Consider the following 16,821-nt stretch of genomic DNA (forward strand, 5'->3'; position numbering starts at 1 on the left):
AGGTCTTCAGGGATTGGGTCATGGCTGGGCACAGGACCCCAGTTCTTTCCTGGGACCGTTGAGAAAAAGGCAACTGTTGATGGGATGGGAGTGGGGAATCCAGTGTGAAGAAAATCTGTGAGTGAAACCCACAGAGAAGAGCAGGTCTCATCTTGTGGAGACACCTGAATCCTGATAGAGCTTTGGAAGCAGCCCTACCTCTGGACTTTTCCATCACATGAGCCAATAAATGCTCTTTTAACTCACGTCCAAGTTGTTGTTTTTGTCTGTTGCTCCCAGATGTCCAGATCCACTTTGTGCCTGATGCTCCCTGGCCTAGGGTTAAAGTCAGGTTTCAGGAAGATAGTACCATGGTGAGCTGTGGGTGGGTGGGAAGCGCTCCCTACGTGTTTTCAAAATGTAAACACGATAAGCGAAGGCTCAGTGCAGAGTGCTGTGTTTAAGGATTATCACGCTCTGCTGCCAGCCGCCTCGCCTCCCCATGACATGTTCGTCCCCGCTTGAATCTTACTAACCAGATGTAAACACTGGGGACAGGACAGAATGAGGCCCTGTATTTTAGAGCTGCTGACAGATGGCAGCAAAAATACTCCAGCAGAGTGCAGCTTTGGGTGGCAGGAGGCAACACACGCAGAGACTGACGGACTCTCTGCCTCCTTCCCAGGTGCACACAGTGGTCCCAACTTCAGATCACCCACTGTTTCCCGTAATGCCCCCTCCTGCCACCCTGGATGCAAGGTGAGTGCATCTCATCATTGAGTACGGATGGCACTGAACCTTCTGGGAGAGTCTGTCACATGTGTTATTATCCCGTAATACTTGGAGCCCTGCCAGGGGGAGCTGGGACATCTACACACTAAACACGGGAAAACGTAGGTCCGAGGGCAGTGGACACGGAAGAAGTTGCGCTGGCGGATGAGCCAGAGGTAGAAGCCAGCTGTGTGCTCACGGCTCACCATCCCCAGGCTTTTGAACTCTGTCGTGCATTCAGGCCTCTGTCTCCACGGCAGACAGACGTACCCCACTGGGGAGAGCGTTTGCCTTCTCAGGACACACACTGAGCCCCACTTTCTGAAGGCCCATGACACGCCACGCTTTCACATACATCGCCTCTCCCTTCCATTTAAAGGAAGACGCTGAGGTTCAGAGCATTACATTAACCAGTTTCCGAAGCAAGTCCTAGAACCAGATTTGAACCCTAGTCTCTTGACTCCAAAGCCGGGTGCACCTCCTGCCACAGGAACTGGTTGGGGCTGGTCGGAGAGTAGGGACCAGCTCCGAGCACGTGCAGGGGACGGAATAGGGAGAGGGCCAGGCTCACCCTCCCCTGCCCCCACGCCCTCCCTGGGAGCACTTGGCCAGGGAGGAGAGGGGAGGGCTGGTACTCAGCTGACCCAAGCACACTGTGCAGTCGTGAAATGCCTCTTCTTGGCTCTTGACAGGATTCAAAAGACTCTCTGGGTTTTGTTCCCCGGAGAGCTGCAGCTGGGTTCCAGGTGGTTCAGACATTTAAAATAAACAGAGAGGAAGTGTCCTTTAGCTGCGAAGCCCTGAGAATCTTCACCTTAAGCTCCCCAGATTCAGTGATCGTGTTGAGAAAAGATCCAGAGTGGCTTGTTTTCTGAGCCAGGGTGACAGGTGTGGCGCTAATACCCTGCCCTCCCCAGGGTCGGGGACGGGGGGGGGTTCCCCTCCCGCTGCTCTTTTCCCAGGACAGGTCCGCAGTGAAGGGGTGCGGGGGTGTGTGCAGCGGGAGGCGGTGAACCGATGCTGGCGTTGCGCACGGCGGCTCGAGAGCATCAGCCGTTGGTTTTCTGCTTGCGCCGTGGACTCCTTCGGAGCAGGGATCTCCCCTCTCTCTCTTGGGGCTTCTCCCCTCTGGAGACCACGCCCCACATACAGCAGGCGCATCCTTCTACCTGCCCCAAGTGCAGGCAGAGGTGGGGATCTAGGTCATCCTTGAATCTGCCCGTTTCCCTCCATCGTCTGTCCACAGCCTCCGACGGCGGGGGGGGGGGGGGGGGGGGGGGGGGGGGGGGGGGAAGGGGGGAGGTTTCCACTCCTGCCGTGCTTCTCGCCTATCCGGGAGCCAGGGACGTTTCCAGCGAGGAGCAAATCAAGTCACTGCCCTGTTTCAAGGCTCCTTCGCCCAGCGCCTCGGCCACTTGCCTGGTGCGGGCATGCTCCAGCAGGAATGAGCAGGAAGGGGAGGGAGTGCTCCATTTCTCCCCTCCTTGTGTGGCGTAGGTCTTCCAAGTGGGAAGGGCAGGGCTGGGATCTGGACTGCGACTGTCCGGCATTTGGCCTAATGGCCCAAGCCGCTAAGGAGCCTGGTGGGCGGGTGAGATGTGGGCCACCACGCATACGCACCATCTATTGCTGTAATCAATGACCCCAAGAGCGGCTTAAAACGACACACATTCATCATCTCCCATGCTTCCTGAGGGCTAGAGATTCTGAAGCGGCTTGGCTTGATGGTTCTGGCTGTTTCTCTCAGGGCTGAATCAGATGAGGACAGGCAGGGCCTGCCATTGTCTGGTGAAGGCCACTGGGGCCGGGCAACCTGTCTCCAAGAGGCTCACTTTACATGGCCACGGGCAGGAGACCCCACCCCCGGGACATCTCCCCACGATAGGTGGACCAAGAGAGAGGTGGCAGCTGCGATGTTTTGTGACCTACCCTCAGAAGTCACACTGGCATCTTGGCCACATTCTGGTCATTAAAAACGAAGCACTCCGTCCAGCCCTCACTCAAGGGCGAGAGTCAGGTCCTGAAATTGTAGCAGAAAAACTCCAGACTTCCTAAAATACTTACTTGGCTGCGTCAGGTTAGTTGTGGCCTGCGAGGTCTCTGGTTGTGTGTGGACTTGCGCTGTGGCTTGCAGGCTCAGGCGTCATGTGCCGCGCGGGCTCAAGTTACTCTGCTGCATGTGGGGTCTTAGCTCCCCGACCAGGGATCAAACCTGCATACCCCTCACTGCAAGGCGGATTCTTAACCCACTGGACCACCGGGCAAGTCCCTGTTGGCTTACTCCCACACTTTGCTCTGCGGACCTCACGCTCTTCCTGTGACGTGGAGACTCCACTCAGAGGGAGGCACTGGGCTGCCTTGAGCGCAGACTCTAGGAACCAGGATTCTGCGTTTTACGTGTTTTCAGCCCAATAGCAGCCCTGGGAAATGAGACGGTGAGAGAGGTTTCTGGAAGCAAAGCAAAGATGATGACCTGCCAATAGCCTGGCACCTCGGAAAGGGCCCAGAATAGGCGGGAGGCTGCCTTGTGAAGCAGATCTCATGCGGAAGTGTCCTCGAACCCAGGCACTTAGCCGAGCTACTGAGGGCGGGGGATATGAACATGGGCTCGGGGGCTCCGAGTTCTGTCCCTGCGTCAACACGTAACAGGTCAGATTTTCGCCAACGTCAAGACTTGCAGATCTCACAACTCTAGAGCATCGGCAGCAAGTCTGGCTAATTAGAACCACTGCAGGACAGGAAGGGAATGGGTTCTGTGTCTGTCAGTCACGGGAAGGTGCCTGCAGAGGCTCGCCCAGGTCTTGGAAGGAGTTTTCCTCCAACAATCTGGCAGGGAAGCGGGACAACGTGCACTTCCCTGGCTTCAGCTGCAGCCCTCCTTCATCTGGGAAGCTCACTGTCTTAGGCCAGCCAGGGGCAGGAGGGACCCCAGAGAGGTGACGGAAAGGGGGCTGTGGGCCTGGTGTGCGGTGCAGCCTTGCTGAAGCTGGTGCTGTCCGCCCCCAACCCTCGCACACAGACCGCGCTGACACGCCCTTCCTCCCTAGCCTGGCTGGGTCAGGCAGGGCAGAAAGGTGACCCCGCAGAGTACACGCACGCATGTACATCTATACGTACGTATCCCCATCAGAACTCAGTACTCAGAACTCAGTACCATTTCTGGCTACTTTATTTTTAGCCCTTAGCAACTTGTTTCAAGAAAAAGACCCCATGTCATAAACAGGAGATACTGGCTCACTGGCAAGAAGTTCCACTGCAGTTTTCACATGGAGTCTTAGGTGCTTCTGGTAAAGATCTGGTTAGGATTTTGGTAAATATTTTCATTCTGTGACTTGCATCGTATCATCACAGAATGTTGGACCGTAACGTCACCGAACTGATGTTCTAAGTCCTACCCCAGCCTGGCAACAGCCAGAGCAGAATGCTGTGCCCTCTCACGCAGCATCCCCCTCCCTGAAAAGCAGCTCTGCTTCCGCTCTAAGACCTTTTAGAAACTCCTGTTTGGGACCCTCACTCGAAGCAACCAGCAGCACCACCCACTTCCAGCCAAGGGGCCGGCCTGGCCAGTCATCACCCACCTCCGGGTCCCAGCGCCCCAGGCTTCTTTCGTGTCATTGAGATCGCCCCTTCCCCACCGTGGGTGATCCAGAAGATCCAGACAAGGCAGTCTCAGCATCCCAGACTGCTTCCTGTGCACCCATCCCCCAGGAGGACCGTGGTGAAGACAGCCTGAGAAGTGGGCACACGGTGTGCTTGCAGACAGACAGACCCATCTCCTGGCTCTGCAGTCACCTCGGACCCACCCCCTGCAGACAGCGAGGGACATGCACTCTAGACCAGGGACAGCAGGGTTCTAGAAGGACACCAGCCTCAGTCTCCGTGTACGAGTCAAGGCTGGGGTGGAGCAGCCCCAGGAAACGTCGGGCACCCCGGCCTCCGTGTAATGGGGGAGTCACTGACCCGGGCCCCTGGGATGGAAAGAGCCGTGGCCCCACCCTGGCCCCCGCACCACCCACGCTGTCAAGTTCTTTACCACAAGCTCTAGGTCTGCCAACCCGAGGAACAACCCCCTCCAGCCCTGATCCACAGAAGGAGTAACAAACACTCAAAAACTGCAGTCCCCAAAAAGAGGACTATTCCAGGGAAAGTGAAACAGAGGGGCTTTCCACTTAACAAGACAGCACCTCCTTTGCTGGGGTTTGATTTGAGAGTCACCGCGAGGGTCAGGAGCGACCCATGGTTCAGAGCAGGTTCACCCCGTGCTTTAGCAGCTTCTGTTTGGCTTTGCCTGGGAGGCCGAAGGCACCATCCTGCGGGTTCGGGAAGCCAGAGCTCCGCGTCGCTGTGGCCAGCTGCTGGAAGTAGGTTTCCTGAACAGGGCTGCAGCAGGCGTATACAGCCGTGGAGGCGTTCCTGGTAGGGGGCAGAGAGAGGAGACCACAGTCCAGCACCATGCAGACCTCAGACCCCAGAGACCCCGGGAGGTCTCTGGCCCAGCAGGACAAGCACGGGCCCAGTCACTGTGGCCACAGAGAAGGGGCGCCTCGGGGTTCTGAGCACGGGTCTGGAGGTCCCACGCAACCTGGGTGCTCACCCCGGCCCTGAGACTTCTGGCTGTGGGAGTCTCAGCTTTCTCATCAGAAGAATAGATGACAGCAGTCAATTCCCTCACTGAGACTTCACGGAGTAAATGAGTTAGGAATGGATACAAATCACTCAGCCCGTGGTGAGATGGTTCAGAAATGGAGGCTGTTGTTTCCATTACTGTTACTCAAATGAGCTACGTATCCCACCACGAAAAGTCTCAGCTCCGAGGAAGGTGAGACGCTGCAGGTCCACAGGTGGGGGGTGGGTCTGGGTTGCCAGCGTGGGCAGCTCTGACTTAAAGCCAGAGGAGGCACATTTATTGTGGAAAGATACACAGAAATATTGGCTGGAGACAGCGCTGGGCAGCAGAAACACCCGCACTCCCGTGTGGCAGCTGACCGACGTTAGAACCTGGTCAGCCAGGCCCAGAGCCCATGCCCCACAAAGACACACACACGCCCCAAGCGCACACACACACACACACACACACACAGAGACACACACACGCCCCAAGCACACACACACACACACGCCCCAAGCACGCGCACACACACACACATGCCCCAACCACAAGTGTCCATGGCGGGGCGCGCGCGCCGCAGAGACAGGACACCTGGGCGCAAATCCTGACTCGGCCTCTGATCCGGGGTGACTCATTCTGCCTATTGCATACTTGTGTCTCAGTCTCCTTGTCTGTGAAATGAGGTTACAAAGAACGTACCCGACCAACCCACTCCAGAGTACAGTACACACACGCATCACACACAGAGCAAGCACTCCCCTTCTGATCCTCTAACTTGCCTTCTTTTCTGCTACTGGTTTCGTAAGAGAAGCATGTAGAGAGAAAAAGTAGAGTTTAGTTGGTTAAAGACTGTAAATGCCACTAATTAACAGGTCTAGATCTGCTGGCCTGAAGCTGTTCCAGACACGCAGCAAAGTGAAAAAGGAACTTAAGAAACAGCAAGTGCATGTGCTCCAGTTTTGTTTTTTTTTAAGAAGAAAGACCAGTAAAATAATAAAAAATACGATCATGTTTTTTATATGGGCTACCCCAGTGGTTCAGTGGCAAAGAATCCTTGCCTGCCAATGCAAGAGATGAGAGGTTCGATCCCTGTATTGGGAAGATCCCCTGGAGAAGGGAATGGCGACCCACTCCAGTATTCCTACCTGGAGAATCCCATGGACAGAGGAGCCTGGTGGCTACAAACCACGGGGTCACAAGAGTCAGATACGACTGAGGGACTGAGCAGCAGCACCTCTTATGTGCAAAAAAAACCCAAATAATGCCAAGAAAACCTGGGGTGCGATACACCATACTGCTGACTGTGAGCATCCGGGGGCACATGCTGGTGGGGGGAGGACACACTGCCCTTGGGAGACCTTTGAGGTGGGGACATCTGGATGTTGTGGTCAGGAGCACACAGGACTTGTCCAGTTGGAAGACAGACAACAGCCCCTCCTCCGCCCCCAGTGACTGATGGAAACACCGAGATGGGGAGGGCCTTGGGTCCCCTCCCTGCTGTCCCTCAGTGTCTGGAGCAGCCCGAGCCCCAGGAAGGGACCCAGCATGTACAGGACTCAGGGAAGCCTGTGGGTGGATGACAGCAGCCCGCAGGGTGGGTCAGGGAGGCCCGGGCCGGTCCTCGCACTGGTCTTCATCCGGTTGTGAGTGAGGCTCTGCCAGGGACCTCAGGTGCAGGGCTGGGAGCAGCCTGGGGACACTCACCTGACGGTCACCTCGTACAGCGTGGGCAGCCGGGAGAAGTCGGAATGCATCAGGCTGACAGCCTGGAGGAAGCGGTGGTCCTGCGCCGTGGTCACCTGTGGCAGGTTGGCTTCCGGAAGAGGACACAGAAGTCATGCGTGGCAGAGTGCCGCCCCCCAGTACACCCAAACCCAGAACCACCAAAAGCTGGGATGAAGTGAGGCCCCCCAGGCAGGAGCGTGGGTGCCCAGAGGCAGCGGGACAGAGGCCAGGGTGCTGGGCCCTCCCACCACCCCTGATGGTGGTCAACACTTGTCTCGGCACACGCGTGTCCAAGTCGGGAGGCGACCCCATCACAGTCTGGACGCGGGTGCTTCTCTCAAAACGCTGGAGAAAGGGCCAGAAAGAGACCAGCCAGGAAGAGATTGCCGAGAGTAGTTAAACCCGGTCGGAGCTGGGCTCCGAGAAAGAGCATCCTGACCACAGAGCACCTCCCCCTCAAGCCAGGGAGCTGGGCCCGGGTGCTGACCCCCCACCCACTTCCTGGAGACGGCCCTTACCTGCTAGCAAGTTCTGGACGCGGTCATAGTGTGCGAAGCTGTAGGTTCTGGCCGCGGGGGCTGCTTGGTCCCGGGGCAGCGTCTCGCTCAAGTGCACCTCCAGCCCGTTGAGGGACGCCAGGCTGCCGTGGTACTGCGGGGCGGGAGGGGACAGGCCGCCGCCACTCAGCAGGCCACCCGAGGAGGGCCGCCTTGGCCGCCCGACTTAGCGCCACGGGGGCTAGGACCCGTGTTTGGAGAGGTCCCGACTTCTGCCCTGAGGTCTAAACCTCTTAAAAGCGTTCATCGCTCAGTCGTGTCTGACTCTTTGCGACCCCATGGACTGTAGCCCACCAGGCCCCTCTGTCCATGGAATTCTCCAGGCAGGAATACCGGAGTGGGTTGCCATTCCCTTCTCCAGGGGATCTTCCCGACCCAGGGATCGAACCCCGGTCTACAACATTGCAGGCAAATTCTTTACTGTTTGAGCCACCAGAGAGAGACCTTTTCAAACTTGTAGAAAAATGAGAACATAGAGGGAAGCCAAAAAGTAAAAGAAGGGGTAAAAAGGAAAACAAGCTAAGAAGAACAGCCCAGAACCTCAGCATCCAGGCGGAGCTGCTGGCAGGCGGCCCGCCCCCTCCTCACCACGCTGCCGCCACGCCGGCCCCCACCCCCGCGCGTCTCAGCCAGACTGAGACGTCATGACGTCACCCGCGTGTGCAGCGCGGCCCCCTCCCTCCCTGGAACCCGAGCGGACCTAGGGGCGCGGGCGGGCGGCTCTCCGCTCACTGGCCCAGGGGAGGACCCGGCTGAAGAAGGCCGTGCGGGGCCGGCCGAGGCCCAGGCACCTCTATGTTCCATCGCCTCCCGGGAGGATGTCACGTGCAGATGCCGTGGGAACACAGGACTGTCCCCTTTCGTATGAGTCGTTGTTTATAAGCTACAGATGGGCGTCAGACTAAACAACGGCTGACGCTAGTTCTGCGACCTAATGATATAGCATGAACTTCCCTCTTCAATCTGTTTTCCCACGACATTTTCCAATGACCAACGGCTGAGCTCTGGGGCCCATCAAGCAGGGATGTCACACCCGATGGACCTGAAATAGGGACCCATGGGGCCGCCTCGGGGACTACTGAAGTCACAAGGAGACAGTGGCTAGCGCCCAGGTGAATGAGCCTGTGTCTGAGCCTCTTCCTAGCCAGACCACCAGGGCCAGTTACAGAGGTTTTTGCACCTTGTTCTTTTCATCTGCAAAATAGGAATATCATTGCTGACTGGCGGAAGTCAAATAACATATGTACACTCTGTCCATTCTAAAGTGCTCCCTGGAGGGAGGCGTTTTCCTGAAGTCAAGAATATGAAAATCATCGTCCTTGAAGAAGCGCTCTCTCTCCCATGAGCACCCGTCCCTGGACTAACAAGACGTGTCTGTGGGCTGACTTATTTCACAGCAGCTGTGCAAAACACTATGCGCAATAAAAAGGCTCAGCGATGCAGAGAGAATGTTCTGAGGTGAATGTCAGAAAGCTCAGGCGTCATCTTGGGGAGCACCCTGGACTTAAATTAGCATTTCTGACCCATGTTGCAGAAACGAAACTCAGGCATTAGTTCTGGCTACAAGGTTTACGCGGCATCCCCAGGGCCCAGCAGCCAGCCTGGCTCCCAGGAGGTGCCGGGTCCACAGCCACTTGGTGACTGGACCGCGACCGTGAACTAGGCACTGTCAGCTGCAGGCTGTGAATGACAGGCAGTGTCCAGGAGGACAGGCAGAGACCAGGGGTTGGCAAACATGGCCCGTGGACCATTTTTATAGCCTGAGAACTAAGATTGGTTTTTATATTTTTATATGGTTAGAAAAAAAAGAGTCAAAAGAATAATACTGTGATGTGAAATTATATGAAGTTCCAAGTTTTGTGTCCATAACAGTGTGCTGTAACACAGCCCCAGTTTACATACCGTTCATGGTTGTTTTTGTATTGTAACAGCAAAGGGGAAGAGCTGTACAAAGCAGAAAACATCTGCTGTGTATCCCTTCACTTTAGAGTCTGCCAGCCCCGAGACACGCTACCACATACATGACCTGCACAACACGCGAGGGCACACGGAGCTGAGGCTGTGCCGGGACCCCCTGCCTTTTAGTCCACGGCAAAGTTAGTGGCTCACTGTCAGTGCACGCTCAAACATGCAGAAGAGTCGCTGCAGGGACACCCATGTACTCAGAAGCACGAGTTTCAGGGTAGAGGAAGGCTTTTTCATATTTTCTGCCAACACACTAACCTCGGGCCTCGTCTGCTCTACGCTCACAGTTCCCCATCCTGCTGGAGCAATGAATAACTGACCCCATCACTGTGGCTGAAAGTCACTGAGATGATCTCAGGGTTCTGAGCAGGAAACTGTTGGTGGCTCTCTGCTGCCCCCTGGTGGGGGGAGCCGACTCTGCGCCCTCTGAACCGGGGGGACCTCTCCCTGGCTGCTCCCCACTCACCCCCGTCACCCAGCGCCCTGACCCACCCTCAGCAAGCAGAAACGGTGGCAGCTGGCCCACGCAAAGACGTGATGGCAAAACGACACGGAGCCGTGGCGACGAGTCCTTCCCCGGGGGACTGCGCTCATGGTCACGTCTGAGTGTCGTGCACCAGGTGAGGGGGGGTGGCGGGGTGGCGGCCTGGCTTTTCTGACAGCAGCAGAGAGTCCGGGGGGAAATCAGGTCAACTGTTTTGTGTGCAGGTCAGGACCGAAAGGCAGTGAAAGCTCTCTGCCAGCTATAAAGGAGATAGCCTCCGGGTCTGATCAGCCGACTCCCCTCTCAAACCAGCAAGCTGATCAAAGTCTGTTACACCCTTCTCTTTTTAGGAAAGACTGGTTCTCCTTTTCTGTAAAGCTGTGTTCTCTCTCCTCCCCGACCCCAAAACCTCCTGTCCATGAAAGCCCAGAGAGGTCATTGTCCTGACACCAGGACGGGCCGTGACAGACCAAGTGCCGTGTCCGTGTATAAAGGGCCACGGAAGGCAGGCCTTCAGTCCTTCACCTTCCCACCTGCCGGGCCATGGTCAGGCCCACGGGGGACAGAGGGGTCGGGGTAGGGGCCAGGAAACAAGCAAGAGGTGTGGACCCGCCCCGTGTGTTAGCTAGGTCTCCATCGCTACTTCAGGGCGAGATGGGCGTCACCGTGCCGGGCCCCAGCGCTGGTCAAGGCTTGGCAGAAGTAGCAGATGTAAATTATTTACATACAGCAAATGCAGCATGAACCCTAATTTACCTCCTTCTCTCTGAGCAGCCTGTGCTGGTTTTTCTATCTTGGGGGGGGCCTCGTCTGAGCTGGGCGCTAAGCCGAACAGACCATGAGACCGAGGTGTGGGGGGAGGGGGAGGATGGACATGCGGAACTGCACGCCTGGTCCCCGAGCTGTTACAATGAGGCGGGGTGGGGGGGGGGGGGGGGGGGGGATGTTGGTCAGAGCCAGGGGGATGGAGGTGGAGAGGGTGACCTGGGGCCTGGGAAAAGGGGAGACGGGCCAGGCAGGTGCGGGAGGGCTCCGTGCGGGGACCCGCCTTCCCTCCTCCACTGCACTCCAAGGGGGACCCGCTCCTTTACAAAGGGTCGTGGGCCCTGCATGCTAATAAGATGAGCTTAGCATAATATAGATTGAAGAACAGAAACACGGCGGGCCCCAGGACGCCGTTCGCCCTGCAGCAGTCTCAACCTGCTGCTCTTACCTCCGCTGCTTCCCTGGCAACTAAAGCAGGGCTGTTACTATGGCAACTGCATCCAGCGTGGACTCCAGCCCAGAGGTCAGTGAGCCTCTAGGCTTGGGGGCAGAGCTGCAGGGGTTTGAGCGGCGCCTTCTGGAGCCAGTCAGCATTTCAGAGGGCCCAGGCTCCTAGGAAGGAGCTTCAGATGGACGGGAATTGGGGCTCGTGGAGAAACCCAACCCAGGTGGTAACACGTGCAGACTCCAGCCACACAGAGACGTGAGGGCTGCCAGGTGGGGGTGAGGCCATGTGTGGTCAGTGCCCAGCACCCTCCCAGGTCACTACGAACCAGAGACCCCGAGAAAGTGGGGACACTGGAGAGGGCAGCCCTGGTGGCTGCCTTTGCACTTGGCTCTGTGCTTGGCACTGGATGCTCACCGCCCACAAACAGGGAGGTGGGCACTCCCTGCACCCCACCATATAAACAAGGGCGCTTGTACCGGGCCGTGCAGCTGACGGCTGAGCCCGACCCCGCCCCAGCCCCCCACCCCGCTGCACACTCACCACCTCGTCCACAGCCGCGCGGTCCCCCAGCAGCGGCTCCTCGGCCAGTAGCGACAGCACCAGGCCCTTGACGCTGTGCGTGTAGAGGTTCATCCGCACGAGCCCCTCGCAGGAGGCCAGGCTCACCCTGGACGTGGTTCCGTCTGCAGAGGGGCCTTCGTCTGAGGGGTCTGTGGAGTCCAGGCCAGGGGTCAAGCAGCACTTGGGAGCCCCACTGCGGTGCTGCTCTCCACCGTGTTCCTCCAGGGGCAGTTCAGTGCCCCTCTGCCTCAGATCCAAGCAAGGTGCCCGCCCAGGCCCGCTCGTCGTGCCGGGGACGTGGTCTTCCCTGGTGACCAGGGCTTGGCCACCATTGCCAGGAAGGTCTGCGGGCTGCTCGAGGGCTCCATTCTGGGGGACCACCTCAGGAGCGGAGGTGGGGAGGCGGCCCAGGGGCAGAGCCCCGTGCGGCTTGGTTCCGGGACTGCCGGGGTTGTGGACAGATTGCTCACAACCAGGACCCCCGCCATCTGCAGCAGGATGGCCCGGGGATGCTTCTGTTTTCTGAGCCTCTGGGATGTGGATTTCAGACAAGTCCAGGTCCCCGTTCCCCCCAAACAAACCTGAACCCTTGCCCTCAGCAGTACAGTGCCGCATTGCGGGCAGCGTGATCTTCAGGTCAGGGCCGAGCCAGTGTCTGTTCTCCCCGCTGCCATCTGCCCAGGTGGCATCAGGAGACGGGGGTTCAGATGTGGTCGTCGAGATCTGAGCTTTGGAGCCCACGTGTCCGGGGGCGTTTTCTTTTGGAGCGGCTGAAGGCTCCTGGAGTCTGGCTGGAGGCACCGGAGCGCTGGTGAGGAAGGGCAGACGACTGAGTGTGGGCAAGGCCCTGCCCGGGGGACTAAAGCAGCTTCCTTGCAAATTACAGGCACTGGCGACATGTGCTGCCACGCGGTGACACCAGGGTCACTGCTGGAAGTGGCAGAGCCCCCTGGATCAAAGGCACCCAGGTCTGGGGCTTAACTGCGAGTCAGGTCCTATACGGGCGCTGCACGAATGCTGTTTCCACCTTTCATGATGAACGCAAGACGTAGACATTACTGGATCCATTTTACAGATGGAAAAACTGAGGCTCAGGCAGGGAATGGACTTGCCCACGGTCACACAGCAGGTAAGCCACGGATCTCAGATCTGAAACCTACGCTTGTTTCACTCTGCCAGATGCCTCTCATCTCTGCTGAAGGTCCAATTGTCCATCCCTCAGCCCCACCCCCTGCCAGGGCAGAGCGTGGAGAAGAGGGCATCGTGGGAGGATGGGATACACGGGACTTCTGGATGAGCCCATGGGAGGGAATGCCTGACATGTGGGTTCAGAGGAGCCTCTTTGAGCCCCCTTACCTGGCCGGGGGCTCCCGGGGAAACTCGCGGAGACTGGCGGCTTCCTCTTCAGTCAGGAAAACAGGCGTGATCTGAACGTTGGGAGGGAGCGCAGCTCCTAGAAGGGCAGAGCAATGTGGTCAGGGCCCTCTCTGGGCCAGAGAAGATGGGGGGCAGGAAGTGTTTTTGGGATGATGCCTCCAGCCTGCAGGCCAGCCCAGCAAGCAGCTCTGGGCTCCGTTCCTCAGAACAGAAGCCACAAAGCTGCAGCTACAGTTTCTGCCGTCAGCAAGGAAAAGCCCATGTGGGCCATTCTGCTCCCAGAGTGACGTTTGGTGGAAGAAAACTGACTGGCACTTAAGACAGAACCTGGATCAAAAGCACTTCTAACTGACCAAAGGGGTCTGCCTGAACTTAGGCTTCAAACTAAACCCCGCTCTGCTGCCAAAGGTCTTCCTGGCAGTGGCTCTGCTGTCACCCTCTCCCCATCGTCACCTTCTGGAACTCATCTGAGCAGCCTCACGGTGCTGAGGGTTAAGGAGGAGCTGAAAGGGAGGATTTAAAAGCTGTGCCTAAAATCAGAGGCTTTACAACTGGGATTTTGAGAGTAACTTTGCCCTTGCAGCGTTGTTAATATTTCCCTGATCTCACGAGCCGACAGGATAACTGTTTGGGACTGCTCCGCCTTCCATGTGACTTGGACAGGGCCAGGCTGCTTACAGGCCGTTTCTAAAACGTGGCAGGACATCCGTCTACTCACCACATTCCTGCAGGGCGTCCCCTCCCGTAGGTTTCCTCTGAAAATAAACAGACAGGCGTCGGTGCGGGTCACTGCGTGCTCCCCCTGACCTGCCCATTGGGACCGCGTGCTGCCATCTGTCCCTGAAACGTGGCCGAGGCCCGGGTGCTGGGCCCAGCCGCTCGCCCACAGCAATGCGGATGGAACCAATCCCCCAGGCTGCCTGCTCCCCGCCGGGGCTGGGGTCACGCCGGCTAAGGCGGCCACGCCACCCAGGCGCATACCGGCGACCCCCTTTCCGATCTCTCATTCCTCCTCTCGGGGAAGGACAGCGAGCGTTCCCGTGCTTCCAGACCTCCAGGGAAGTCATCTTCCGGAATACGGCCACATCTCCCACAGCCCTGGCTGCAGCCCACACAGGCCCCACTGTGACAGCAGCGTGAGGGACCTAAACCCGAGGCGAGGTCGCCGGCCTCTGCATTTACAACCAAGGCGGGAAACCCGGGGAATCTCCTCCAAAGAGCTTTCCGGCCGTCTCCACCGAAAGGACCCAGCAAAGCAAGAGGAAAACCAAAAACTGCTCTTCTAGCCAAAATGACTTGCCCTCCTCTGAAAGGATGTGGTTTCCTTCACAGAAGCTAACTCCAGACAAAAATTATTTTAAAAAAAATCACATAGAATCCCCTCGCCCACAAGCCAATCCTGTGAACACAGGGCACATTTTCCTGTAAAGTCCGTGCATTTTTAAAATACTTTGAGCACACGTTACATAAAGTTCTATTTCTCTGCTCGAAAGAGGGACTCACAGTTTCTGTCATGAGAGCACCTTCGGCCATTTTTAATGGCTGACTAAAGTCATAGGAAGTTCACCGTGGTGCGGGAGAATTCAGCACTCCCTGACTTGAGACCACCATCAGCAACCTGTCTGGAAAGGGCAGGCCAGTCAGTGCTTTGGGCACTGCGGCTGTAGGTCTCTGTCCAGCTACTCAAGCTGCGGCCGTGGCGGTAAAGCATGCCAAGGAAACAAGGCAACCAGCCCGCAGCTCCTGCCTTAGATGTCTCAGTGATAATCTGATTTTTCACTTTCATAAATCTTGTTGTGACAAGAGTTTTGAGTATAAACCTTTTCCAGCAGTCGGATTACTTCCTTAGTATTGATTCTCAGAGCTGAACAAGGGGGGAAAGGAAAAGACCCCCTCCGCCCTCTCCTTATCAGACAGTTCACCAGGAGAGGTGTTCTCACGCCGCCTGCACCACAGTGAGACGGAGCCGGAATAGAGCCCCACGTGCGTTTTTAAATGTCTGCTGACATAGCAAGTGCAAAAAGCTAGCCTTCTGACAGATTTAAAACCAGTTTCACACACTAAGAATCAACTCGTAAAGCAAAAGAGAAAAGAGCTCCAAGGATATGTGCCAAACGCTAGCGGTGATTATCTCTATGTGGCCCAGCTGTGGGCAGTTTTATTCTCAATGAGCACGTTATGACTTTTCCTTCATTATGAAAACAATTAGGCAAATATAAGATAGAAGTATTTTAAAAGCCGCTGTCGTCCTAAGCCATCTTTTACAGCCTCTAAAAAAAATCCAACATTGCTCTGACATAAGGCCTACCCTGCGGGAAGTCATATTCTCACAGTTCCACCTCGATGGAAGAAAAACCAACCATCCAAGCCGACCACGCAGGAGGAAACATTTTCTTCCAGCTTTGCCAGGACCTCACTTGAGGGGGACCACATGGATGGACGGGGGTCCTAAGAAGGACATGGCAGCCCCCTGCCCCTCCGCCCCATCCAGTGCTGGTGATCAGCCTTGCCCGACACAAAGACAGACTCGCTGGGGGACACTCCCCGCCGGGGGGAGGGTGCGCGGGGAGGGGGGTTTGATACCTGGTCCTGACGTGCCACGCGATGAAGGAGGACCTTGGCCGTGACGGAGGGCGGGAGCTGGGTGCTGACGATCCTGGACAGGAACCAGGACACCAGAGAAGAAACAGAGTCAGGACCTGGCATCAAGACAGTCCCAGCACCCGCAGCAGCTCGGATCTGGGGGACACAGCTGGTGGGAGTGTCACCTGGGGAGGCACTCACAGGGGCCCTCTGGCTGTTCCCCATCAAAGTTTTAAATGTCGAAACACTTGGACCGACTTGTACTAAGAATATTCCTAAGGTGCCGGGAGGGCTTCTCCAGGGTACATCCCTCCAGGATCATAGCACTGGACACAGAGCACCAGCTCCCCTGCCTCTGACCGGGATGGCCGAGCCTCCTTGAGGCCCGGAGGCGGCGTGGAGGGCTCCCAGGCCCTCTAAGAGGCCCTCCAGCCGGGCGAAGCGGCGCAGCGAGGCCTCCGTGAGGCTAGCCCGAGGCAGACCCAGCCACACAGCTGCAGGAGCCCAAGCAGCAGCGCGGCCGGTGCGCTGGGGCCCTGGGCGGCAGGGCTGAGCCGTGGGCCTCATCCCCTCTCCGGACGGCGGTGGGGGCCGGAGACCAACCACTCTGGGAGCGGGGCCCAGCTGAGAGCTGCGTGGATCTCTGCAAAGCCGCCTCGTGCACTCCTAACTCTTCTCTGGACACAACAGCTTCCAAGTCCCCAGGGACAGGCACGGCCCCTCAGTCGAATCTAAACTACCCTCGAGTTGCCAAAGACGACCGGCTGAAACTGGCCACACACAGAGCTCTCGGCTCCCCAGCCCCGATCAGGAGGTGGCCGGGTGGTCAGGGCTGCAGCGGGGGGTGGGGAGAGGGAGAAGGGGCGGGGGTACTACTCACAGTCCCGCGTAGAGGATGCAGCCGGCGAGCATGTGGGGCGCGCGCTGGCAGGTCTGCAGGATGAGGGCCGCCTTGAGCAGGAGCAGGGGCTCCACCTGTGTGGGGCGAGAGGCAAGC

The 16,821-nt window shown here is 57.6% G+C and overlaps 1 protein-coding gene across 5 annotated transcripts in view; it reads right to left on the bottom strand.

Annotated features, from left to right (window-relative positions):
- Positions 1-3,901: 3,901 nt before the first annotated feature.
- HPS4 (HPS4 biogenesis of lysosomal organelles complex 3 subunit 2) overlaps positions 3,902-16,821 on the bottom strand; it is a 37,237-nt gene continuing 24,317 nt past the window's right edge. For 2 of the 5 annotated variants that reach the window (XM_027956674.3, XM_027956675.3), the window contains exons 7-14: positions 16,705-16,799; positions 15,825-15,897; positions 13,960-13,996; positions 13,221-13,317; positions 11,844-12,672; positions 7,603-7,735; positions 7,064-7,172; positions 3,902-5,163 (exon numbers count right to left, since the gene is read on the bottom strand). In XM_027956674.3, the coding sequence (XP_027812475.1) occupies positions 4,992-5,163; positions 7,064-7,172; positions 7,603-7,735; positions 11,844-12,672; positions 13,221-13,317; positions 13,960-13,996; positions 15,825-15,897; positions 16,705-16,799 (1,545 nt within the window). In that variant the 3' untranslated portion in view covers positions 3,902-4,991. The other 3 variants (XM_042234756.2, XM_060400840.1, XM_060400841.1) reach the window with 3 other exon arrangements.

This window comes from Ovis aries, chromosome 17, assembly GCF_016772045.2.
Source record: "Ovis aries strain OAR_USU_Benz2616 breed Rambouillet chromosome 17, ARS-UI_Ramb_v3.0, whole genome shotgun sequence".
NCBI lineage: Eukaryota > Metazoa > Chordata > Mammalia > Artiodactyla > Bovidae > Ovis > Ovis aries.